General features: G+C 36.6%; 3 protein-coding genes and 1 pseudogene across 3 annotated transcripts; 3 read left to right on the forward strand and 1 right to left on the reverse strand.

The window, feature by feature from the left end:
- Positions 1-3,206: 3,206 nt before the first annotated feature.
- LOC109018840 (inactive TPR repeat-containing thioredoxin TTL3-like) lies at positions 3,207-7,890 on the forward strand. Its single transcript, XM_019001030.2, has 6 exons — positions 3,207-3,577; positions 5,332-6,260; positions 6,392-6,587; positions 6,710-6,882; positions 7,099-7,432; positions 7,572-7,890. The coding sequence occupies exons 1-6, from the start codon at positions 3,563-3,565 to the stop codon at positions 7,698-7,700; spliced, it is 1,776 nt and encodes a 591-aa protein (XP_018856575.2). The 5' UTR covers positions 3,207-3,562; the 3' UTR covers positions 7,701-7,890.
- Positions 7,891-8,151: 261 nt separating this feature from the next.
- LOC109018839 (PLAT domain-containing protein 2-like) lies at positions 8,152-9,104 on the reverse strand. Its single transcript, XM_019001029.2, has 2 exons — positions 8,937-9,104; positions 8,152-8,839 (listed from the first exon to the last, which is right to left on the reverse strand). Exons 1-2 carry the CDS (start codon positions 9,003-9,005, stop codon positions 8,393-8,395), a joined length of 516 nt encoding a protein of 171 aa, XP_018856574.1. The 5' UTR covers positions 9,006-9,104; the 3' UTR covers positions 8,152-8,392.
- Positions 9,105-11,758: 2,654 nt separating this feature from the next.
- LOC118349721 lies at positions 11,759-13,170 on the forward strand (annotated as a pseudogene).
- Positions 13,171-20,857: 7,687 nt separating this feature from the next.
- LOC108979981 (NDR1/HIN1-like protein 13) lies at positions 20,858-21,673 on the forward strand. Its single transcript, XM_018950784.2, has one exon. It carries the CDS (start codon positions 20,858-20,860, stop codon positions 21,671-21,673), a length of 816 nt encoding a protein of 271 aa, XP_018806329.2.
- The last annotated feature ends 5,040 nt before the right edge of the window (positions 21,674-26,713 follow it).

Here is a 26,713-nt window from a genome sequence, read left to right on the forward strand (position 1 = left end):
TTTTTCTGCAATCTGATTTCTAAACCCAATAATTGGTATCAGAGCAGCTTTCGATCTTCTTGGGGAAAATGGCTGCCCTTGGTTCATCCACTTCAATTCCTATATTTTCTGGTAAAAATTATGACTACTGGAGCATAAAAATGAAGACATTGTTATTGTCTCTTGATCTATGGGATGTCATCGAGTCTGGAGTTCCAATAGCCAGTGAAAGCTCAAGTGGTGGTGGTTCAGATTCAAGTCAAGTCAAGCTGGAAAAATAGAAAGATGCAAAGGCATTATTCACTCTGCAACAAGCTATAAGTGAATCTATATTTCCAAGACTAATGAGAGCAACAACTTCTAAACAAGCATGGGAAATTTTACAACTTGAGTTTCAAGGAAATAGCAAAGTTAAAACTATTAAGCTTCAAGGGTTGAGAAGGGAGCTTGAGAATCTCAAGATGAAAGATTCTAAACTGCCAAAGAATATTGCTCAAAACTCATTGAAGTAGTTAATCAAATGAGGGCTTATGGAGAGGCCATAACTGATGAGAGAATCGTACAAAAGATCCTCATTAGTTTAACTGAGAAATATGACTTGATGGTTGCTGTCATTGAAGAATCTTGGGATCTCTCTACACTTTCAGTTATTGAACTGATGGGTTCTCTGCAAGCACATGAACAAAGGCTTGACAGGAGGAATGAAGCTACTCTTGAAAATGCATTTCAGTTGAAAGTCAATCTCAAAAATCAGAAGCCAAAGGATTTCAAAAATGGGTATAAGGGCAAGGCAAAATATGGAGAGAGTCATCAGAAAAAGTATGCTACAAAAGGTAATTTTCAACCTTGTGGTATTTGCAAGAAAACTAATCACTTGGAGAAAAATTACTTTCATCGTGGTAAATCTCAATGTACAAATTACAAAAAGTTTGGCCCTGAAGAAAAGGATTGTAGGTTTAAAGATAAGAATCAACAAGCAAATTTCACAGAGAATAAGGAAGAGCAGTTGTTTTATGCTTGTCAAGTGGCTGCTGAACAAAAAAGGGAATGGTTTCTTGATAGTGGCTGTAGCAACCACATGACACCAGATTCAAGTTTATTTTCTCAGATTGATGATTCTGTTAAGGTAAAAATCAAACTTGGAAATGGTGATCTAGTGGAGGCAAGAGGGAAAGGCACAGTAGTTTTGGAAACCAAAAGGGGAACCAGATTTATAAATGATGTGTTGTTAGTTCCAAGCCTTGATAAAAGTCTAGTAAGTGTTGGACAGATGATGCAAAATGGATACTCCCTTCACTTTGAAGATGATCAGTGCACTATTTATGATATAAAGAACAACAATCATGTAGTGGCTAAAGTGAAGATGGGAAATGGGAGAAATTTTCCTATTTATTGGCAATACCCGAAGGCTCTTGTGGTTAAAAATGATGAAACTACCTTATGGCATCAAAGGTTCGGACATTATAACCTTAATGCACTAAGGTTGTTAAATCAAAAAAATATGATAAGAAACTTACCTCTTCTGGATCATAATATGGCCGTGTGTGAAGGTTGCATGTTGGGGAAATAACATAGAGAATCCTTTCCAAAAGGAGAAGCATGGAGAGCCAAAATAGTTTTGGAACTTGTGCATACAGATTTATGTGGTCCTATGAGAACTCCTTCACAAAGTCAAAACAGGTACTTCATCTTGTTTATTGATGATTTTTCTAAAATGATTTGGGTGTACTTTCTCAAAGAAAAATCAGAAGTATTTGAAATTTTTAAGAAATTTAAATTGCTTGTTGAGAACCAAAGTGGTAGAAAACTCAAAACTTTGAGAAGTGATAGAGGCACTGAGTTTAACTCTAGAAAATTTGATGAGTTTTGCAAAAATGAAGGATTGGAACACCAGTTGACTGTTGCCTATACTCCACAACAAAATGGAGTTTCGGAGAGGAAAAATAGGACTATCATGGAGATGGCCAGGTCTATGCTAATGGCAAAAAGACTTCCGAAAAAGTTTTGGGCTGAAGCTGTTAACACAGCTGTGTATCTCCTGAATAGATGTCCTACAAAAGCTGTGAAAAATTTTACTCCCATTGAAGCATGGAGTGGGATCAAACCTACTGCTGAGCATCTGAAAATTTTTGGATGCATATCCCTGAACAAAAAAGGCACAAGTTGGAAGAAAAGTCAGCAAATGGAGTCTTCCTTGGATATAGCTCTCAATCCAAAGGATATAGGTTCTTCAACTTAAAATCACAGCAGCTGGTCACAAGTAGGGATGTGGTGTTTAAGGAGTATTCAACTTGGAATTGGGAGAAAGATGAAGAATTAACTCAGCCACTTACCATACCAGTAATTGAAGAACCCGAGACAAGAATGGAAAATGATGATGACAGTCAACTAGTAACTCCAACCTTAGAACAAAAGGGTTGACAGTAACCTTGAGTTCTCAGAACAATCTACTCCTGAAACAACTCCAAGAAGGCTGAGACCTTTGAGTGAAATCTATGAATCTTGCAACTATATCTCTTTAGAGCCTGAAAGCTTTGCTGCAGCTATAAAAGAATCGGTTTGGGTTGATGCAATGAAGGAGGAGATTAAGATGATTGAAAAGAACAATACCTGGGAGCTTGTTCCTTGTCCTGACAGCAAAGAAATCATTGGAGTTAAATGGATTTACAAAAGGAAGCTTAATCCTGATGGTTCATTAAATAAATGCAAAGCAAGATTAGTTGCTAAAGGGTACTCACAGCAGGCTGGAATCGATTTCAATGAAACTTATGCTCCTGTGGAAAGATTAGATACTATAAGAACCGTTTGTGCACTTGTAGCTCAAAGAAGTTGGAAGATCTCTCAACTTGATGTTAAATCAGCTTTCCTCAATGGAGAACTTGAAGAGGAAGTGTATGTGGAGCAACCTGAGGGTTTTAACAAGGAAGATGGCAGGGTGTGCTTAAATTAAAAAAGGCTCTATATGGGCTTAAACAAGCACCTAGAGCATGGTATAACAAGATCGATGGTTACTTTGGTGAACAAGGCTTCAAGAAAAGTGTGAGTGAACCTACACTTTATGTTCAAATCAAAGGTAAAAAGTTGCTCATAGTCTCCTTATATGTTGATGATTTAATCATAACTGGAAATGACTCAAAGATGATTGAAGAATTCAAGCAAGAGATGATGAAGTCTTTTGAAATGAGTGACCTGGGTTTAATGCATTATTTTCTTGGTATGAAAGTATGTCAAAATGATGGAATCTTCATTTGTCAAAGGAAGTATGCTGAAGATTTACTTAAGAAGTTCAATATGGCTGATTGCAAACCAGTGGCAACTCCTCTAATTGCAAATGAAAAACTTAAGAAAGAAGATGGGGAAAATTAACTGATGGGGCTACTTACAGAAGCTTAATTGGCAGTTTGCTATACCTCACTTCTACTTGACCTGATCTCATGTTTGCTACAAGTATGTTGTCAAGATTCATGCAAAATCCCAGTCAAGTGCATTTTGGTGCTACAAAAAGAGTATTGAGATATGTTCAAGGAACTTTGAAGTATGGTATTTCTTTCAAACCGTGTTCTTATTTAAATCAGCAATAGCAATGGGAAAAAATCCAGTTTATCATAGCCGAACCAAGCACATTGCTATTAAGTATCATTATCTTAGAAAAGTAATTATTAATGGAGATGTTGAGTTGAAGTATTGCAAGTCAGAAGAACAACTGGCTGATATCTTTACAAAGGCACTTCCTAAAAGCAAATTTCAGAAGCTGCTTTTGATGCTTGGAGTTGAAGAAAATGCATCAAGGAGGAGTATTGAAGACTGATGCAGTTTTCTATACAAACTATATTTAATTTTCTGCATTATAAAGGAGAAGTAATTCTATCTGATTTATTACTCTGCTTTGGAACAATACGTTATTAATTGTTGTTTTTCTCAATATGGCATATAAGATGTATTTTGGTTATTTGTATCGGCAGAATAATAGAATCAATCAAAATATAGTTGGTTGAAGTTCTCCCCTGTTTTTCTCCTTTGGTTTCACTATTTTTCTGCAATCTGATTTCTAAAACCAATAAGTTTGCATGAGAACTAGACGGTAATTAATTTTATGGAGCTAAGAAATGGTTGACAACTTTTTTCACTCTATTGACTGTAAAACCATCAAGTTCAAATGTTCAATGATGTAATCAAACTCCTGAAGTCGCGTAGTTAGGATTGTGACAATGTACAATCCATGTTCTTCTACGTATAACCTTTCCATGCAAGACACAAGTGCACGTAGAAGACTCGATCGAGGTTAACAAAAAACGAAGAACCCTGAACGAAATGGTTCATTAATGGAGCAAAACGTACACAAGTGCCGGAACTGATCCGAACTTGCTTTGGCATGGATCTGTGGGCTTTCGTGTGGCAATGTGCTCTAATTACAATGAGGGGATTCCAAGATCATGTGGAGAGTCGTGTGTGTTGCCATGTAGATGTGGAGCAATATCCACATGCATCTCTACGCTGCAAAACATGTCTAAATCCAGCCTATATGATCAGCTATTGTTACCTAATGAGTTGAGAGATTTTTTTTATTTTTATTTTTGGAGTCGATCGAGTTATATAGAGTTAAGACAATAGGTAATATAACAAAGTTTCGGTTATAATTGCTGATTTGTTTCCGTTGATATATCTGTCATGTATAGCTGGCCTCGTATGTGGGATGCCCAAAAAACACAACATATATGGCCCCCGAGCGCCAATTAGGGGTCTAAAAATCTAGAGATCCTCATTGAATCCAAGACCGGGTCTCTTGCTTTCCATTTTTCCATCAAACAAGAAACACGAGAAACAAAGAGAATCAGCAAGAAGAATACAACGTAAACAATACTAATAATAAAATAAAATAAAAACGCATGGGATGAAGGTCAACTATTTCATTTTAATAAAACATTAATACACCTGTTCGTAATATTATTGTTCTTTTTTCTTCTACGGACTGTCATATCATGTCATCTGATTTCATCATCTCTGTAAATGAAAGATGCAGAAAACAAAGAGAGATTGTTTTCCGTGATCAGCAGCACCAGGAGGCCCTGCAGATAATCTCCCGGGGCTAGGCCTGTTGCAAATTTACCCCACTTTTCACACGTACGTTGAGTCTTTCTTTTTCCTTTTGGTGATTTTGTATTCTCTAACATGTAAGAGTACCCAGTTCAATCCGCTTTCTTTGACGTTGTATTTGAAAGCCATTGTCTTTGTTCTCATTGGTGGCAAAATACCACAAAATCATTCTGCTTTATCGTACAAGTACTGCACCCTCAACAAGGATTCGGCAGAGTACATTGAGAGGTGATTACAAAAATGGAACAAAACTCGCAGGAGAAGCAATCGCGTTGTTGTCTATTAAATGCAGTCTTTGGGCAACGTAGTTTTTGGCCAAGAAGAGCTACCTCCACCGGTTCGATTCCAGGCGGAAATGATCCCAAGACACCGGGCACTCCAAATTCAAGGAGGAGACGAGTTGGCTCCGACGACAGCTCGATCCTTGGAACCCCATCTAAGGCAGCGGAATCGTTACCAAAACCGGTGGCAAGACATACCCAAGTTCCTCACCAGGCGCCTCCTGTGGATTACCAAAACCATGGCAGAAGACCCTGTAATAACGAGGCTGCAGGAGTCGTGCCCTCATCAGCCGCAGGCTTAAGAAAGACAATTCCTTGCCAAGGATACGTTAACCAAGGCAAAAGGGTGCCAAAGGACGCCATTGGAATTTCTGGTGAGCTTGAAAGCATTATCGTTGATCACCAAAAAAATCAGGGCGGTGGTAATCTTGTTCGGGCTTCGTCGAGCAATGTCATGATTTTTGGCAATCTAGGTAACTTGAGGAGACCAGGAGGAGGAAATGTGAATTCGTATAATGTTGTTGATCATATTCCCAAGACAGCGAGAGAAGAAAGCCCAGTGCCCAAAGGAAATTACTCAAATAGTGTAATGGGAAATGTGGTTAGAGGTGCTAATAGAGAGCAACCAGATCCCTTGTGCCGGGCTATCTCGACTAGAATGGATCCAGAGACATTGAAGATTATGGGCAATGAGGATTACAAGAGTGGAAGATTTGCAGAAGCCCTGGCTTTGTATGATGCTGCCATTGCTATTGACCCCAATAAACCTTCATACAGAAGCAACAAAAGTGCGGCATTAGCCGCTCTTGGTAGGCTTTTTGAGGCAGTTTTTGAGTGCAGAGAAGCTATCCGCATCGAACCTCAATATCATAGAGCTCATCATCGATTGGCAACATTATATTTTAGGTAAAAAAAAATTACTTGTAACTAGACAATGGGTTTCTTTCTGCAAGCGGTCCAGAAAATATCTTAATCCTTTCCTTAGTCTTCCATTCTTGGCAGTATACACAATCATTCTTATATATATGTGCATACAGATTAGGGGAGGCAGAAAAGGCTTTGTATCACTTCAAACATGCAGGACCAGAGGCCGACCAAGTTGACATTGCTAAAGTGAAAACGCTTCAGGCACATCTCAACAAGTGTACCGAAGCTCGCAAATTACGAGATTGGAACACCCTGATAAAAGAAACAGGAAGTGCTATATCTGCAGGTGCAGATTCAGCACCACAGGTGAGCCATTAAGTCATAAAATTCCTATCCCTTCTGTTATTAATTATGCTCTTTTATCTGCGCATGCCATAGTTCGCATTAATTTGTAACTCATAGACTGATATTTATATTTGGAAAAAAAGATATTTGCATTCCAAGCCGAGGGCTTGTTGAAGCTTCATAGGCACCAAGATGCGGACGAGACATTTTCGAAGGGTCCTAATTTTGAGGCTGACGCTTGTACTAGATTTCTCGGGCCGATTGGCAGCGCATATTTGTTAGTCATACGGGCTCAGGTCGACATGGCTGCCGGCAGGTTAGCTTTCTATACGATTAAAACCAGGGTCCTGCTCATGTTGCCTGTATATTCACACGTATTTGTATTTGGAAGCAAGTCTTCATAAAAGATGATCGATCGATCGATCGATCGAGATTTCTGTATCAATTTAAGCAGCCATGAAGCTAGCACATGCACGCATGTACTTTAGATACGAAAAACCATCGTTTTAATGGTTTTCCAATGACCCCATAGACTGGACGATGCATTGGAGACAGTTCAAAGAGCAGCTCGCCTTGACTCAAACAACAGGGAAGCGAACGTTGTGATGAAGAAGGCTAAGGCTGTTGCAGCAGCTCGAGCAAAAGGGAACGAGCTTTTCAAGGCATCAAGGTTCCCCGAGGCAAGGGCTGCATACGAAGAGGGACTCGAGCATGACCCATACAATTCAGTGTTGCTGTGCAACCGAGCTGCTTGCCTGTCCAAACTTGGCCAATTTGAGAGAGCTTTGGAGGATTGCACTGCTGCGCTTAACTTACGCCCCTCTTACAGCAAGGCTAGACTAAGAAGAGCCGATTGCAATGCCAAGGTACTGACTCTTTTATTCTTAACAACTACTATTAACAAAACGAAAAGTCGAGATCAGTTGTTCTTGATCATTAAAATCACGTTCTTCTAGTACTGCGTGATTCCTTTTTGTGACAAATATGGTCGGGTGTGCTTTACAGTTGGAAAAATGGGAAGCTTCGATTCAAGACTACGAGGTCTTGTTGAAGGAATCACCGGGAGACGAGGAGGCGAGGCAAGGTATGTTAGAGGCCCGGGAACAGCTCAAGAAACAACGCGGTGATCATTGATTTTTAAAGACGTGCAAGGCATCAAGTTCAACGGAGCTGACTCGATCGGTTGTCACCTTCCTTCTCCTATACAGAGGATCAGAAATGGAGAAGAAAAGGCTGAACCAATTAATGGAACAAGAATAAAGAGGCCCAGAATATCAAAATGAGAGGCTCCATATATATATATATATATGGTCTTGGGGGGGTGTAAAACAATAACACAAATACGTGCCGATCGAATCAATGGGAAAGGGAAAATAAACAATGCGGCCTTGATTTTGAGAGGAACTGAGAAAAGTGGAAGCTTTTGCTGAAATATCTTTTTCAAAGACGATAATTCAAAAAGATCATTCTTTTGTATGGTTCAACCCATCTACTTTTTTTTTTTTTTTTCGAAGAATTTGTTTGTAATTTTGGGGGACCGAACTATATTTAAAAATTAATATACAATAAAAAAAAATTAGTACACTCTCTCTAAATTAATTCTCATATATTAATCAGTTTGGCCCTTTATTTAATCTATAATCAAACCATACCCATTAATTTAAGACAGCCACGACAAACTCTAAATATTGCAATAAATACATCCCCACCGAAACTTGGATCCGACCCCACACAGATTAGGGAAAAAAAGCTCATAGATTTATTTAAAAAACAAAAATAATAATAAAGGGACGGACCAAAACGACACAAGTTCCCTTACTGGTTGGTTACACGGTAGACTTGAGGGAACCGCGAGGCTTGTCGTTTACGGAGGGGCAGTAATTCCTGATGGCGGTGAGCTCGTACGGCGCCGTATCGAGAGCCAGCCACTGCTCCACCGTGAACTGCTGCTGCTTGCACTTGATGTGGGCCCCCGTCGCCGTCACCTCGAAGTAGTTGACGTACCATCCATGGTTAGGACCCGACCCGTCGGAAGTCAGGTTGATCGCGCAGATCGGGGCGGGTAGGCACGGCGCCCTCCCGCTGAAGATGTCCAGATTGCCTCTCTCGAAGTAGTTGTGTCCAGGCTCCATAAGTCCGCCCCAGGCCTCCAGGTTCTTGATCCCAATGTAGTCTCCGTACTTGTCGTACAGGCGGACGCTGATGATCGAGTCCGTCCCGCCCTTTATGACCGATCCCGTCCGAATGTAGACCGTGTAAACGCAGTCATCCTCCTGTAAAACCAACGATTGATCGGTGAGAATTCCGGCAATGCTAAAAGATAAAACAAATTAAAACAAAAAGAATGAAAGGGAAATCGTATAATCTTACGGAAGATCGGACGATAGGGGTGAAGAAGAGAGACAGGAAAAGGAAGAAGAAGAAAGTGTTGAGAGCCATCTGGAATAGGGAATGAATTGGACGTGTGAAGCTTCGTTGGCTATATACAATGTTTTATACCAAGAACCAAGATCAGGGTTTGGGTGGCGGGGGAATTCATCGGTGTCATGTAATGCAGACGACATCGTTTGTTCAGCAACAGAACTCGAAATCGAGATGTGGCGAAACTTATCCCTACAGTCGCCCGATTTGTTAGGAAATTACCAGATTGACACTGACATTCGGGTGGGGGTATACATAAAGTCTTATCTGTGAGACTGTAGTTCGTACACATCACCACTGTCCAAAAAATAAAAGCTTTAATTATTTTGGCAGCATCTACTTTATTACATTTCCGCTACTTTTTGGTTTTAACTTTAAGGGAGATGAAGCATATTCTATTGATACCACAAAGCTCGCTTTTCTTAAATAAAATAAAATAAAATAAAATTAGAGATATTTATTTTTAAAATTTTTATTAATAAAATTTGCGAGAAGCACATAAAAACATATAAAAATTTTATTATTTTAATTTCAATTAATATATATTATACTTTACATCTCGAATTATAGATTAAAATATTGGGCTTTAAGGGTCTCTATATTTTACCTTAAAAATCAAATTATTTCTCGTATTTTTAAATTGAACATATTTCTCATTTTGTTTTTTATGATGATTAATGGAATTACTCAGTTTTTAAATTTTAGCACACATGGCAAGCACATTAAGACCTTAGCTGTTATGTATGACTTTTTTTTTTAATGGAGGACATTATAGGCAGACAATGTAATGATTGTACATGCATGCTCTTTCTTCTACTTTTGGACAAAGAATGGTGCTACGGCCCGGCAGCGTTTATCGCATACAGTTAGTTATAAATTTATTATTTATTATTTTTTAATATTTTTAATTATTAAAAAAATAAAAATAAATATAATTTTATTAATAATTATTTTCTTAACAGTTAAATAAAAAAATATATATAAATAATAAGTTTGAAAAACTCCGCTAACATTTTCTTTAAACAAATTATCAGAAAATGTCCATGCCAATTGAATGAATATTACTTTTGTTTACATGTTTGCTTTTATAGGATTTTAGAACAAAACAACATTTAAGATATAAATTAAATGATTTTTACTAAATGTGCACTCTCACTTATAAAAAGTTGTAAATCTAATCACAACAGATGACACATGTTTTACGTACTAGGAAGCAATATGTTAAGAGGAGAGAACAAAATAAATGTGGAGAAGAGAATTAAAAATGAAATATAATTATATTACTATGAGATTATAAATGCATGATGGAGAATTTGAAGAAAAATTATGGATTTTGTTCATGCTGCTTTAATAATTCATCGAGAAATGTAACATGACGTTCTATATTGATCATCATTTTTCTATATTTAAGAAGGGTTTTATTTTTTATTTAAAAATAAAAAGGTGTCAGAATTGAAGACACCCATTGATATTTATAACGCATCATGTTATTATCATTTATCTTTTTTTCTTTGTTTTGTACTTATTTATTGACTAGAGATTTATTTATTTAAAAAATTTAGAAGTATAAAAGTGAGTAAAATATTGTTTTAATATAATTTTTTAATATAATTTTTATTTTAAAATTAAATTATTTATTATATTTTAGATAAAAATTTATAAAAATTATAATTACGAGTTGATTTGGTCAATCTGTTGATAGGTAGGCACATGGGGGATCACATTAGTCAATACAACTATATATGAGCATATTTAGCCATCGATGACTTCGGAGTGATATGAGTTCAAAATAACCAAAGCGACCATCCAAGACAATTTATTGGTTTTAAATTCCCTTTTTAATTAATTTGAATGCGCCATCATGTTAATTCTAACGGAGCGCATGTTAATTACTTCATTGCGCTCCCCCACTATCCCCACTATTTAGGTTGTGTTTAGATGTTGAAGTAAATTAAGTTTAGTTGATAAAATATTGTTAGAATACTATTTTTTAATATTATTATTATTTTAAGATTTAAAAAAATTAAATTATTTATTATATTTTGTGTTTAAATTTTAAAAAATTATAATGATAAATTGAGATAAATTGAGAGTATTTGAAGAACCAAACGAAGCCTTAGAGTATTTACGTACTCTAAATGGTTTTTTGTAATAATAATAAAAAATAATTTGTAAACTTCGTGAGTTGCCCATAGTAGGGTTGTGTATCCGGATCTGGATGTTTAAAAGTGGGTAGATATCTATCCGGATAAATTTAGTCAAAAATTGGATAGATATCTAGATTTTTTAATTTTTTAATTTAAAAAAAAAAAAAATCTTATAACGCTTTTTACTATTATTTCAACCGTCTGAAATTTATATCACGCTTAGAAAAAAGACGAGAATTTGCTCTTACAATTTCAGTCATATTAAAAGAATAGCATTAAAATTACCATCATTCTTAAAAAGCTGAAATTTCCTAAATGTTTTTGATTCTATAGACAAGCATTCAATTTTCCAAAACTTCTAGAGGAACAGGATTCAACAATCCATAACCAAATATCAAAAAAATCTTTTCCTTAGCAAACATTCAATTCCTAAATCCCTAACCTCAAGAAAGGGCAGATATTCATACTATAATCCACATGAGCGTCTCTGTCGATGTCGATAGTGCTGATCATCTTGGAACAATATTCTACCAACATGCACTTCAAGCCAAGACATTTCAGTATTGCGTGGAGCTCGCTGGTAGAGATTAGCTTGTTCTTTGGTGGAGCTCGCTGGAGTCGTACATGTCGAACAAGTCGCAGAGCTCTTTGGTGGAACCCTGGGAGACGTCAGATGAAGATCTGCCGAGGTGGAAGTCTGCGAACTCTTTGAGGTTGATGAAGTGGTCGCCTTCCTTGTCGACCTCGGACATTATGCGCTTGACCTCGTCTGACGAGGTTCTCGACCCGAGCACATGGAGAATGTATTTGAGCTCGTCAGATGAGATCTTCTCGTCCCCGTTCTGAACTCGTTGAATATCTTCTTGACCTCAACCATGGAACCCAGATCAAAACTCGAAGAACGGCTTGAGTTTCTCGAAGCCATTCTAGGAAAGAAAGAAAAAAACACAGTCACGAAAATGGAGAAAGAGAACTTTCTACAGTCTTCGCTCACACAAAAATCAACAACGCGTATTTATCTTTTAATCTGTATATAAGCTAGTGTGTGGACTGCGAAGGTTTGAGGAACAACTGAGGAAGATATTTTTCTTTCGTACGGTTTGGATCATGACTCATAACCTGATTTGCAGCTACAACAATATATTTTATATATATATATATAGAGAAAAGCTACTTACAACCGGCATTGCGTAACCTCATGCAACCGGCGCTCCTTTTGAGGAGAAAAGCTACTTACAAACGAGAAAAGCTAAGATTCGAAACGTGTGAAAAAGAAAATCGGTCAACTCTTATGTAAGCCCAACACTTCCACCCGTTCACCTCTGCACAGCGCAATTCCACGCTGCTGCCAAAGCCGTGAGCGGCCCCATGCAGTGTACCCAACTCCACAACCGTGCACCTGCATCCACACGAAGCCGAGTTTTGGAGGAAGCACAAGAAGGAAATCAGAACGCAATGCGAGAGCGCTGAGACGGCTGAAGAATGCGTGCAAGAGAGCCAAGAGGGCACTGTCTTCGACGACGCAGACTACCATAGAGATCGATTCTCTGTACGAAGGGATTGATTTCTACACGACGATCACGAGGGCGAGGTTCGAGGAAATGAACATGGATTTGTTCTTGAAATGTATTGAGGCGGTGGAGAAATTCCTGCAAGATGCGAAGATCGACAAGCGCCAAGTTCATGACGTGGTTCTTGTAGGTGGGTCCACGAGGATTCCCAAAATTCAAAACATGTTGCAGGACTTTTTCAATGGGAAGGAGCTTTGTAAGAGTATTAACCCCGATGAAGCTGTGGCTTACGGTGCTGCGGTTCAGGCCGCGATTCTGACCGGTGAAGGGAGCGAGAAGGTGCAGGACTTGTTGCTACTCGATGTCACGCCACTTAGTCTTGGGCTCGAAACTGCTGGTGGTATTATGACAACTCTGATTTCTAGGAATACGACAATTCCGACGAAGAAAGAATAGATTTTCTCTACGCAGAGGACGTGCAGTGCTTTGAGTGGGAATAATTCACGTGAAGTTTGTTTGGGATAAGTTCTCCTCAAAAGGAGCGCCGGTTGCATAAGGTTACGCAATACCGGTTGTAAGTAGCTTTTCTCATATATATATATAAAACCTGTATGGACAACTGGTTAAATAACTAGATCCGTAACCGGATTTAGATTGGATATGATCTGCCCAGGTTCATTCTCAAGGACAAGGCTACGAATACTCAAATTATTTAGCCACAAAAGGAACATGCTTGCTTGTTGACTTGGTGTGACCTATTTTTTTTACAGTTCTGCTACAGGTACCTAGCATTGGGTACTTGTTGGGGAATCGGCACGTCAACTGGTATTATTAGAAAAAAAAAAAGAAAAAAAAATGGTTTCAACTTTACCATTCCAAACAGTGCCAAAATGAGGTCTCAGAGGAAAATCTTCCATCCAAGAAAAATGGGGTCTTAGAGGCAAATCCTCCATCACTTCTCTTACACGTTTGTAAGTTTTATTGTTTTTTTCCTTTTTTTTTTTAATACCTTCTATGGCCTAGTATTTGAAACCACAAAAAGCCATGGACAATAAACAGTCCCGCATACTCGTGCTGCTTCTCCATCCGAACAAGAACAAGTTCCTATAATAGTGTTTGGTTGTCGAGAAAACAGAGAGAAATCACGCAATAGTCTGTAATAGTCAATTTGGTTGTCGAGAAAATAGAGGGAAACCATGCAATAGTCCGTAACAATGTGATTGGTTGCCAAGAAAATAGAAGAAAATCACAACAAAATATCCTACAAATATGAGATTCGATACAACCGTGCATCTCTGGTCGTCGGCTTCGTGTGGGTGTTTGCGTGTTCATATGGTTGGAAAAAAAATGGATGAAATAAAACAGATCTAGAACTTGGAGCTATGTTGCATTGCAAATTGATGCAGGTCCCTTTGAATTTATTGCTTGAAAGATAAAAGAAATAAGCATAAGAAAGGTAGTCACCAATGTTATCTGGTATGATAGAGCTGAAATCATTCCTTGAAAAATCCAAATACGTTGCAGATGGTGGGAGATCTAGGAGTTGCCCCTGGAGTCGGTTGGAACGAATGTCCAACAAACTCAAAGAAGAAACATTGAGGGAAGATCATTCTAGACTCTACAAAACGATGGTGCGAACGCACCGTTTCACTAATCTCATGTGTAATCATGGGTATGCAGGAGGTACCACTCTCGGGTGCTAATAACATTTTTTTTTAATTTTTATGAAAAACGCTTGTTGTAAACGCCTGGTGCAAACGGCGTGCAAACGGGGCTAATGTGGAAACCACTCATCCCAAACCCCCCGAATTCGAAATACTACCAAGCTGTGAGAGAGAGTTGATGAGAGAGAGAGAGAACTTATGAGAGAGAACATGTGCATTTAGAGAAAGGAAAAAAATAATAATATGCGTCTGACGTGTCATGGACGACTATGTTGGTAAATATTCTAAAATGCTTTGTAAACTAGAAAATATGTAAAATAACAAGAACAAATTTGAAAGAGAGAATCCGGTATTGAGGCACGTTGTAATAGACGTTTTCCTTAGAGTAGATTCCGTCGCCTCCAATATTAAACATGCAGTAGGCTTCTTGACAGTCTACTCCCAAGATACAACAATGTCGGTTCCCGTTAATCTACTCGTCGGTGCACACAAAAGGAGATCCTCAAACCCGATATAAAATAGCCAAAGCCCAAAGAAAGAAAGACAAAGAGAAAGAGGAGGTGTCTCTAAGTTTTGTAGAGAATTTGGAGTTAATGAATTTGTGGGTGGGGTTCCCTATTTATAGAGAATGAAAGGTCACATGTGAAAAGTCACAACTTATTTAAATGAAAGGGTACATGTGAAAAGTCCCATCACATAAATGAAATGGTGCTTGTGAAAAGTCACAACTTAAATGAATGAGCACTTTTGAGAAGTCACAACTTCTCAAATATTAGAGAATACATTGAAAAGGTTTCTAATTCACCAAAGGACACAACCCTTTGTTTGGTTGGGAAGCGGTTAAGGCTCATATCCCTAAGAGGCATACAATGGTTCAAGTACCGAGACACAGAATCTAGATAACCGAACCGATACATTGAACAATGATAATGGTTCACATTATTTTCACTTTACATCAAATATTTTAATCATTTCTAAGATGAAAAATCAAAAATCCTCCACCTGATTAAAATATTTTAAAGAACAGAATAGAATACAATTTTCTTTCTTTGGACTAAGTACTATGCATCAATAGAGATAGCTTACGGCTTTGAACGTCTATCTAGTGTTAGCGTGTTTCCATCTGAAAGATCCATGGTGAACCAAGTCTTGAATTAGAATCTTTAACTCAGGTTTATCCACACCACACACATAGTACGGCATATATCAGGTTCCTTTCAAGGTGGTGCATAAAGGCCATGCACCGTATCTTGGATTCATGAGCGCTCTAGGAAATAGCCCAATTGCCATAGACTGCGGCCCCACAGTCACACTCACATAGGTGAGTCCTCCAAGGGTACCTGCAATTCAATAGCTCGCCTTTGTCTTGGATTCATTCAAAGCATTTCGCTTTTCTTTTGCCATTGCATTTGTAGCACTCACACCCTAGGGATGAACCTTTAATAATATTTTAATAGTGCTATCCAGTCACTCAAATAGTTTGTTCTTCCCATTGAACCTTCTTCTTGGGATCTCCAGTCAGAAACGTTGGGTTGCCACTATTGGTGACCTAATTAATGGACTTCAGTCCCATCCCCCTTGATGTACGTATAACCTTCGACTTTGCCAGTCCTTTCGTTAAAGGATCCGCTAGGTTATCTTCTGACTTTACATATTCCAAAGTCAGGTATCCATTCTTTATCAGGTATCTTATCGTAGAATGCCTGATACTTAAATGTCTCCTCTTATAATTAAAGTGTTTATTATTACAAACACTTATCACAGCCTGATTATCACAAAGAACAGAAATAACTGGCATTGGTTTTTTAACTAGTGGAATTTCTGATAATAAATTCTTAAGCCACTCTACCTCATGTCCGGTAGTATCTAAGGCTATTAATTCAGCTTCCATAGTTGATTGTGAAATCACAGTTTGCTTAGAAGATCTCCAAGTCACAACTGCTCCACCGAGAGTGAAAATATATCCACTCATTCCCTTACGATCTACTGTGTCAGTTATCCAACTAGCATCATTGTATGCTTCTAATACAATGGGATACCCAGAATAATGGATACCATATGTCATGGTTCCTTTCAAATATTTAAGAATTCTTTCTAATGCCTTCCAATGAGAATCATCAAGCCTACTAGTATATCTGCTAAGTCTACTCACAGCATATGAAATATCAGGTCTAGTAGAATTAGCAATATACAGTAACGCACCAATAATCTGAGAATATCTCAGTTGTGACACAGGATCTCCAAGATTCTTACTTAAATGCAAACAAGGATCAAGAGTAGTACTAACAGGTTTGTATTCGAATCTCTCAAACTTTTTAACAATCTTTTCAATATAATGAGATTGATTTATGTTAATACCATCATGAGATCTCATTAATTTAATACCAAGAATTACATATGCCTCTCCCATGTCTTTCATGTCAAAATTCTTAAATAAAAATTTTTTAACATCAAGAACAATATCTATATTGGTACCAAAGATGAGAATATCTTCAACGTAAAGACATAGCATTATGCATGGACCATCAACTATTTTAGTGTATAAACACTTATCAGATTCATTTATCTTAAAATTATAAGATAAAGTTATTTCATCAAACTTTTGGTACTATTGTTTAGGAGCTTACTTCAAACCATAGAGAGATTTAATAAGTTTACAAACTTTTCTTTCCTGTCCTGGAACCACAAACCCCTCTGGTTGATCCATGTATATCTCTTATTCTAGATCACCATTTAGAAATGCGGTCTTTACGTCCATTTGGTGGACTTCAAGTTTATGGATCCTTGCTAGAGCAATTAGAACACGAATTGTGGTTATTCTAGTAACAGAAGAATATGTATCAAAATAATCGATACCCTCTCTTTGTGTAAGCCCTTTGCAACCAGCCTAGCTTTAAATTTATCAATAGTACCATCAGATCTCAATTTCTTTTTAAAAATCCACTTACATCCAATGGTTTTACATCTATGTGGAAGATCACATAAATTCCAAGTACCATTAATCTTAAGAGATTCTATCTTACTATTTATTGCTTCTTTTTAGAAAGTAGAATCAATAGAAAGCATGACTTCCTTAAAAGTCAATGGGTCTTCCTCCATAGAAGAAGTATAAAAGTCATGTCCAAAATCCTTTTCCTTTCTAACTTGTTTTCCTCTTCCAAGTTCATTTTCTAATCCAGATACACTATCAGGATTATATATAATGGTATGTTGACTACTGGTGGAAGGAAAACTTACTGTAGGTAAAGATCTTTCTAACTTATTTTTGAAAGGAAATAGATCTTCAAAGAATGTTGCATCCCTAGACTCCATGATGGTGTTGGGATCAATACCTTGGACTTTTGATTTGATAATCAAAAACGTATATGCAGAACTATGTCTAATATACCCAATGAATACTGCATCTACTGTGTTGGGACCTAATTTCCTTTTCTTAATTTTTGGAACATTAACCTTTGCAAGACAACCCCAAACTCTAAAGAAATTAATATTGGGTATTCTACCATTCCAGAGTTCATACGGTGTCTTGTCAGATCCCTTAAATGGTACCCTATTCAAGATAAAAGAAGATGCAAGTATTGCTTCCCCCCACCATTGCTCAAGTTGGCCGGAACTAGAGAGCATGCATTTGACTATATCCATCAAAGTTATATTTTTTCTTTCAGAAACACCATTGGATTGAGGATAATATGGAGCAGTTTCCTCATATATAATACCATTCTCCTCATAGTATTGAGCCAATTGATTAGAGGAGTATTCACCTCCTCTATCAGACCTGATAATTTTAATTTTTCTCTCCAATTGGTTTTCAACTTCAGTTTTATAGATGACAAATTTACTAAATGATTCATCTTTTGTTTTCATCAAGTAAACATAACAAAATTTGGACATATCATCTATAAAAGTAATGAAGTATTTATTACCACCTTTAGAGGAGACACCATTTAAATAACAACCATCATTATGAATTAATTCAAATAACGATGAGTTTCTTATAATAGATTTAAATGGGTTTCCAGGCTGTTTTGATTGAACACAAATTAAACATTTTTCATCCAAATCAATAGGAACTTTAGGAATAATCTCTAAATCCATCATTCTTTTGACATTATGATAATTAACATGGCCTAATCTAGCATGCCATATTGAAGAGGAACATGTAGAAAATACAAATTTATTATTAGAATCAAATTTTTCTACTATATTATTTTGAATATTTATTACAAACAAATCACAACTCACACAGTCTTTCCCCACAAATGACTCATATTTAGTTACAATAACTTTATTAGATTGAAATAATAATGTGTAGTCTGCCCCATTGAGTAAAGATCCACTAATTAGGTTTCTCCTCGCCTTTGGTACATAAAATACTTCTTCTAAAGGAAGAGTATTTCCATATGTTAATTTGAGTGCAATTTTTCCTACTCCAAATACTTGTGCAGAGGTGGAGTTATCCATTGTCACTTTCATGCCGTTTGTATCCTGATATGTTGAAAAAATTTTACGGTTAGAAGTGACATGTACATTAGCTCATGTGTCTACTATCCAATCAGTAGCACTACAAGCCAGATAAACTTGGGGACTTGTGGTTACATACCGTTCATCGGTTCCAACAGAGTTGGTCCCGGAAAGCACCATATGAGCCTGTGGGTTAGGCGATCTTGGTTGTCCATTGCCTTGATATTTCCTCTTCTTATAGCGACAATTTTTGACCAAATGACTCAGTTTGTTATAGTTAAAACAAATGGGTCTTTTATCATCTTTGTTAATATATGACTTTGGTTTCAAATTATTCCCATAATTAGTTTTACCCTTATTGAATTTGGACTTCTGATGTATTGGGTTCTGATGTAATGGGCTCTTAAATATCTTTGGCAGATTTAATGTGTAGATAAACATCAAAAAGTGTATCTCTTAAATGATTTAAAATCCTACATCTACACAAATTATTTTTTTCTGTATATGTTTGCAATTCAATAGTACGTACGGGCTCATGTAAATCATCAGAAGGAGGATCATTTTCAATAACAAAATATAATCCAAGCATTGTAAGAAAGATTTTTATTTTTTCTTGCCAATACTTAAAATTGATTCCTCCAAAATTCTAGGGTGCAATAGGTTTGTTTGAAGTCATGGTGGCAACCAATCAATTAAAACACACCTCTAGTTTAACAAAGAGAAGATCTACTCTAAGATTGTTGGTAAATATTCTGAAATACTTTGTAAACTAGAGAATATGTAAAATAATAAGAACAAATTTGAAAGAAAGAACCCGGTGTTGAGGCACGTTGTGATAGACGCTTTCCTTAGAGTAGATTTCGCCGCCTCCAAGATTAAACATGCACTAGGTTTCTTGACAGTCTACTCCCAAGATACAACAACGTCGGTTCCTGTTAATCTCCTCGCAGCACACAAAAGGAGATCAAAGCCCAAAGAAAGAAAGATAAAGCGGATGAGGAAGTGTTTCTCTAAGTTTTGTAGAGAATTTGGAGTTAATTAATTTGTGGGTGAGATTTCCTATTTATAGAGAATGAAAGATCACATATGAAAAGTCACAACTTATTTAAATGAAAAGGTACATGTGAAAAGTCACATCACATAAATGAAATTGTGCTTGTGAAAAGTTACAACTTAAAGGAATGAGCACTTTTGAGAAGTCACAACTTCTCAAATATTAGAGAATACATTGAAAATATTTCTAATTCAATAAAAGACACAACCCTTTGTTTAGTTGGGAAGCGGTTAAATCTCATATCTCTAATAGGCATATATTGGTTCAAGAACCAAGACACAAAATCTAGATAACCGAACCGATACATTGAACAATAATAATGGTTCACATTATTTTCACTTTATATCAAATATTTTAATCATTTCTAAGATGAAAAACTAACAATTGTACGTCGGTTGTATCTAATGACTGTATATAAAATAACTTTTTTTTATAAAGGTTTGTATAAAATTTGTATATTTAAGACTTGTCACTATCTTTACTCTTCAATTAAATACATTCCTGATCTTATATATAATACTTCAACCAATGTCATCGGCTGCAACTTCCAATAAATGTTACTCAAATTTATTAGAGCACGACATGCTTATACGCAGAAGACTGAATAAATGAAGGAATTCCCTTCAGAATATATAGCATAAATTCTAGAACATAGATTTCCAAAAAGGCATTTTTTATGGGGAAAAAGGTAGGTAATACAATCATTAATCTTACAAAATAAGGTAATTTTCCCTCCTACCCAACTCAAAACAAGCGTGTGTAATTTGTAACCTCTAGATTGACCAAGTAAAATGATCCAAAAATAGGGTGTGGGAAGCCAATGTGCCCTCAAAGCGGTACTCAGCCCTACACCCACTCAAATCATGAGTTGTCCTTTCTCCGAGCTGTAACCTCCCCTTTCTTTCACCTCCTCTATTTGCCAACCAACCCTCATGCAACCATCTCCTTCCATAAGCATGCTTGCAATTATTTTTGCTCTGCTATATACCCTTTCCACCCGCCCACACCATTTGTTCACCCCTCCCCTTTACCCATGGAGGGGCGGGTTTCATCTGTTGGAGGTGATGATAGTGATGATGATCCTATAATGCCACCATGTCCACCTCCGCCACCGCCACCGCCACCGCCACTGCCACCTTCATCATCTGTACAGGCCCACTGCTCCGAAACTTATGTGATCCAAATACCTAAAAATCAAATTTATCGCATTCCACCTCCTGAAAATGCCATTATCGCAGAACGTCACCGCACTCCAGATAAAAGCAATAAGAACAAAGTATGTTGTTCGAGTTTGTGGATAACTGGGGTCATCTTGGTTGCTGCCGTATTAATTGGGCTAGCCCTAGTGGTCTTCTACTTCATGTTTAGTCCTAAAGTTCCTATATTCTCCATTGCGCACGTCCTAGCTAAGAATAATACACACTCTTCACCTCATAAACATTCCGGGCCAAGGTACGAAATCTCCATGGATGTCAAGAATCCGAATCAATTCATGGCAATTAATTACAAGCATGGGGGGGTTGCCGCATTGTCTTTCAAGGGTAAAAAGATTGCTAAGGGCGAGTTTCCAACATGGTACCAAGGAGAGAACAGTGCTAAAAGGATTAAACTTTTCTTACAAGGAGTAAATGCAGCGGTGCCTTACGAGATTGGGAAGACCATGAATGGCAAGAAACCGAAGGTATTGGTCTCTTTAGCTCTAGATGTGAAAGTTCCTGTGAAGGTGAAATTTGGTGTGATTAAGAAGTGGAGTATGGACACGAACGTTGCATGTAAACTTAAGGTGAGTACATTGGGTGTGGGTTCGCGGATATTGTCGCAAGAATGTCACACCGAATTCAAGTTCTAGAAAGTTGAGGCAATGAATATTGGCGTCGGTCGTACTCAAGGTCAGCTATATTGAATAATTTTGATTATGCTCATTTTCATCGCCATATCCATTACCCTAGTGTTAGTCCCTCTGCAGTTTCTTCAATGAAACCTTTATTTCATCTAATTCAAAGGACGAGATTATAATGTAGTAAGTACATTTAAGTAGTTTCATATGTCTAATATTACTTAATAGACAGCTGCTCATTACTTAAGTAGAGAGCCGGCCACTTTAATGTATTGCATTAACATATATGATCGAGATCGATAAATTTTAAGATGAACCAAATTTCTCTAATTAATTTCTTGATTACATCAAGTGGATATTCGTATTATTGCACCAAGTTATTTCCTGACTCGAATCTTGGCTGCAACTACATGTACGTGTTCATCTTATTTTTGTAATGGACAAATTAGATTTATGAAACTAAAAATTGAAGTAGCACGGATGTACCAGGGGATCCCAAGAAATAGGGCTGAGCACCGAATTAGTAGGAGTCGTTATCTAAGAAATCCGACTCCAACTCTAACTTAACGGATTGGAATTGGAGTGGGAGTCGGAAGGGCTTTTTTGTTCTGGCTTCATATTTAACCCATTTTTAAACAAGACTTTACATATAATAGATCTTTTTTTTTTTTTTTGGTTGGCTTTTAGGTTTAAAGTTCACTAAAAAAAATAAAAAAAATTTAGATATGAAAAACCAAAAATATAAGAATATTTCATATGCTATGCAAACCTGTAAAATAAAATAAAACTTAAAGAAATTAAAAATATATAATAAACTATTTTTGATATACTATCATTCATAATTTCATATTAGAGTCTTAAACTCCCAAATAACCTAAAACCAATAAAATGATTATTCAACCATCTAGCTTATAAGGCCCAAGTTAACACCCAAGGTCCTAAATAATAACTAACAAGTAAAAACAACCACGAGCCATTATGGTTGATCCAATGACAATATCCATCATTCAATCATTTACAGTTGAATAAATTACAAATAGGAAACACAACCAGTCACTCAAATATAAACCAAATATTGTATTAGAATCTAGTTACATACTACTATATTAGAATATTCTAGATAATAAATTAATTAATAGTCTTACAATATATATATTATGCATGGTACATGAGTCATAATTAGCTAGTCAAGTTTCATCTACCCTTATATATAATATATATATATATATATATATTTATATATATATATATGATAGTGATACTATATATGATGTGTAGTGTATACATATAATTGATTATTAGTCAATTAATATTAGAGTAGTGTTGTTTGAAGGCATTTACATCACATACCATCCCATGACATAATTTGATTTGAAAGATTCAGATTTTAAAATTTATCTTTCAAATCAAATTTTACCACAGTGTGTAATGTAAAGGCCATCAAATAGAATTATTCTTAATAATTACCAAGTTGATTATTAGTCTATTTATATTTTTGAATTTAACTATATAAGTTTTAGACTTTTTATATGAATATATATGATTAGTATATAAAAAATACCTACTTTTAATAAAATCGAAGGTCAAAGTTGGAGGTAATATCATAGTCAAAGTCGGAGTCGGAGAGGAAACGGCAAGACAGGAAATTAGACTCCAACTTTAAATAAATAAATAAAAAAAACTCTAACTCCATTTTATTGGAACTTCGATTTTGACGATGTGGAATCTTAAGTAGAATTTTCATATTTTTCATTTCCTCATTATTCTATAATGGAGTAATTCTATAAAGGTAACTCCCAAAAAAAAAAAAGAATTCTTGGAAAAGGGTCATCACATTCCATGTTACATCTCAAAAAGTGGAGGTTCTCGGTAGCGAGGTGGAGCCGGACATCAGAAAACTACCGGCGGTTGAGCTAAAAAACAGCGCGTATCGTGTTCACAAGGGCAAAAAATCTTGGGATTAGGAGCCCAAACAAAATTACATCGAGCTATAACCAGCCTCAATAGTAAATGGGCTACCAAAGATCAGTTCGAAAAGCCTATTAATTCAACAAAACTGACAGTAATGCAGACCGGTCCAACCATGACACCCCAAAGTAAAGGGTTCTGGCATGGACCTGAACCAGGCTCTGGAGCCATTGGGCCTATCTTTTGTTCGTAATAGAGCCCTCCGGCCCACTTCAGCCATTCGCTTCATTCAAGAACTCTTTCAAAGCATGCATGCTTGACATTGCTATTTGCTACGTACTCATCTATACTTTCTTCTTTAATTTATGATCATTCCCATTTCAGCGGTTAAGGCTGTCTTGATTATTGGTCGGTCCTTGATATGGCTTAAAGTATATATAACCTTTACAAGAGTACTACTGGAAACTACATATGGAGGGTGAATACTTTAGAAGATCGATGCATTTTCCTTTTTCCCTTCCCTTTTCTTTTCTTTTCTTTTCTTTTTCTCCTGAAAAGTACTTTACAACTCAGTAATAATGATGGAGTTTAGAAAGGGACCTTATACCAATCTTGTAATTTCTTATAATTAACTTGGGTCTGCACGTACGGTTAGACGTTGGAAATTTCCATGCATGCCCCTTTTCTTGGTTTGAATTGGAATTGGTAATCGATTGCAATACACAAGTGATCATGTCTTCCCTTCGTGTTTCACACACACACACACATATATATATATATATAGTTCCCTTAATTTCTTGCAAATTCAAAGACTAATTTCCAAGTGCAATTCCCACGTACGATAAAATTTGAAAATGAGGTGAAGCTGCATGCATGCTAGACCTGAACTTTTTGTATTATATATTTCATTTGAAAATGAGGTGAACCCATGAGCGAGATACTTACTTCGAAATAATATGAATATACGTATACGAGGAATATGATGTAGTACTCATGTCTCATCCCGGCCAGCCAATCCAGTAGGAATTGGACACGAACCAAATTAGAATCAACATCACTTTTTCTCCCCCCTCCCCCTCTTTTTTACACGTAGCCATCATAACTCTTCTAATCAAACACTATTTTTCCTCCCACCAATGACCCATTGACACAGTCCCAATTACTCAAATATTCCTCATCAGCAAGGCCCAGCTTTCATACTGACAGGTTTCAATTACCATTGATTCATTTACACATAGGCTTCTGAATATTTGTTCCCCATAACAAGGGCATCTAGGGTCACATGGGATTCCCATGTGACCCAAGAGTTTGGCGCATCCAACCAATAACCTACCCATGCATATTCTGCTTGATTAATATATATACATACATACATGTATTTATGGTATTCCAAGACAAAGCACCACCCTCCATGGCTCGACCATCAATGCGGGGACCGATTCCCGATTGCAGCACGTACACGTGTTAAAGAGATCTGTTCTGCGCATTGAGTACCTGGCTCGTGTGCTTCAGGACCATCCCTGGACAGCATGGGCTCTGACGCGCCTAAGCCACAAAGCTTCCCTCTTCCATGCTGTTCTAAATCTTACCAACTATATATATATACACACACAGACACATACAGATTGCAAAGAGCAAAGTGAAATAAACTATGCAGAAAAGTGCAGAGAAATGAATCACAATAAACAATAGGCTTGGTCTAGTTGTTCGCATGAAAGATTATGTGGGTATATTTGGGTATATATTTATTCCAAGGTTTGGGTTGGTGGGAGCAAGAGGAGAGTTTGTGCCACCATCTGATCATGATCTTATATATATTTAATTAATGGATTTTGTTTTAAGTTTACAAACAAGACCCAAGATCCAAGATAGGTTTCTTTTTTCCAAAGTAATGAATACAAGGAAGGTGGGGAATTCAGTAGTGAGAGAGTTAGGCCTAGTTTGTTTTGGGAAAACATCTTATCTCATCTTATCTCATCATTACAACTTTTTCAACTTTCAATACAAAATAAAATAAACAATTCAACTTTTTCAAATTTCAAAACAAAAATAATATTAAAAAATATATTCTAATAATATTTTATTCAACTTTTTAACTTTAATCTCATCTCATCTCTGAAAATAAACGAGACCTTAGTTGGGTTGGAGGGAATAGAGCCTTAGTTTTCTATGGGTACCAATAATTGAATCTTACAAATACTAACTTTGATTCAGTTAAGTCGCCAATGATGCAGATTGAATCTAGGTAGTGGACTTCATCTTTCCACGTCTGAAAGAGACTGAGAGCTTGGGAGCTAGCTACTGTCCCCATTCCAAAATCCATGTGTCTTCACATCAAATATATACCTCTCCCCCCTTTCCACCTTTTTAGTGGATTCCAACTCCTCATTCAACCATAGATCCCTTACCAAAAGTGGTGGGTTTCTCTTTCACAAACCTAACTAAAAAGTTCTTCTCTCCTGATGATCAGTACTACTCTCCTTACAAAGTGAAAAAAATAAAAATAATAGTGCTCCTAGCTAGGAAAACAAAAATGAATTAAGCAGATTCCATTCATGAACTGTGATGTGGGGTTCCTCAAAATCCAAGTACCCGATGGTGAAGGCCAGCTTGTTTCTATATCAATATTTGCAATGTATTATATGCAGCTTATAATTGCGCCCATCTAATTAATCAAGCATGTAAGAAATTATTGTTCTCTTGTTTTAATGAGTTTTGTAAAGACTAAAGATCATTGACCCATTAAACCTGCCCTACAGTTAATGTAGGTTTTCTTTTTAATAAAGAGTTTCCTGTTTCAACAACGTACATTCAGTTTTGTTGGGTCATGTGTATAGTACCTTGGTCCATTCAAATAAGTTTGTTCCTATATATATATATATTATCTGTCTCACTTATGTTCTACATAATGGTGTGCCAACTCATCCTCTACTTTCAAAAAGCTTTTCAATTAAGAAAATCATGAGTATCTCAAACGCATATCAGAATGATTCTACATGTTTTTTTACTACCTTGTCTGAGAAAAGGTTGTAGGCAGATCTCTGGTATGTTGAAAAGGAAGCAGCTTTAAGGTGGTACAAGCAAATAGATTAATGTGAAATAATAGTACCTGACAATAATTCGGTTCTATTTTTCCCCAGTTTA

This window comes from Juglans regia, chromosome 10 (assembly GCF_001411555.2).
Source record: "Juglans regia cultivar Chandler chromosome 10, Walnut 2.0, whole genome shotgun sequence".
NCBI classification, from domain to species: Eukaryota; Viridiplantae; Streptophyta; class Magnoliopsida; order Fagales; family Juglandaceae; genus Juglans; species Juglans regia.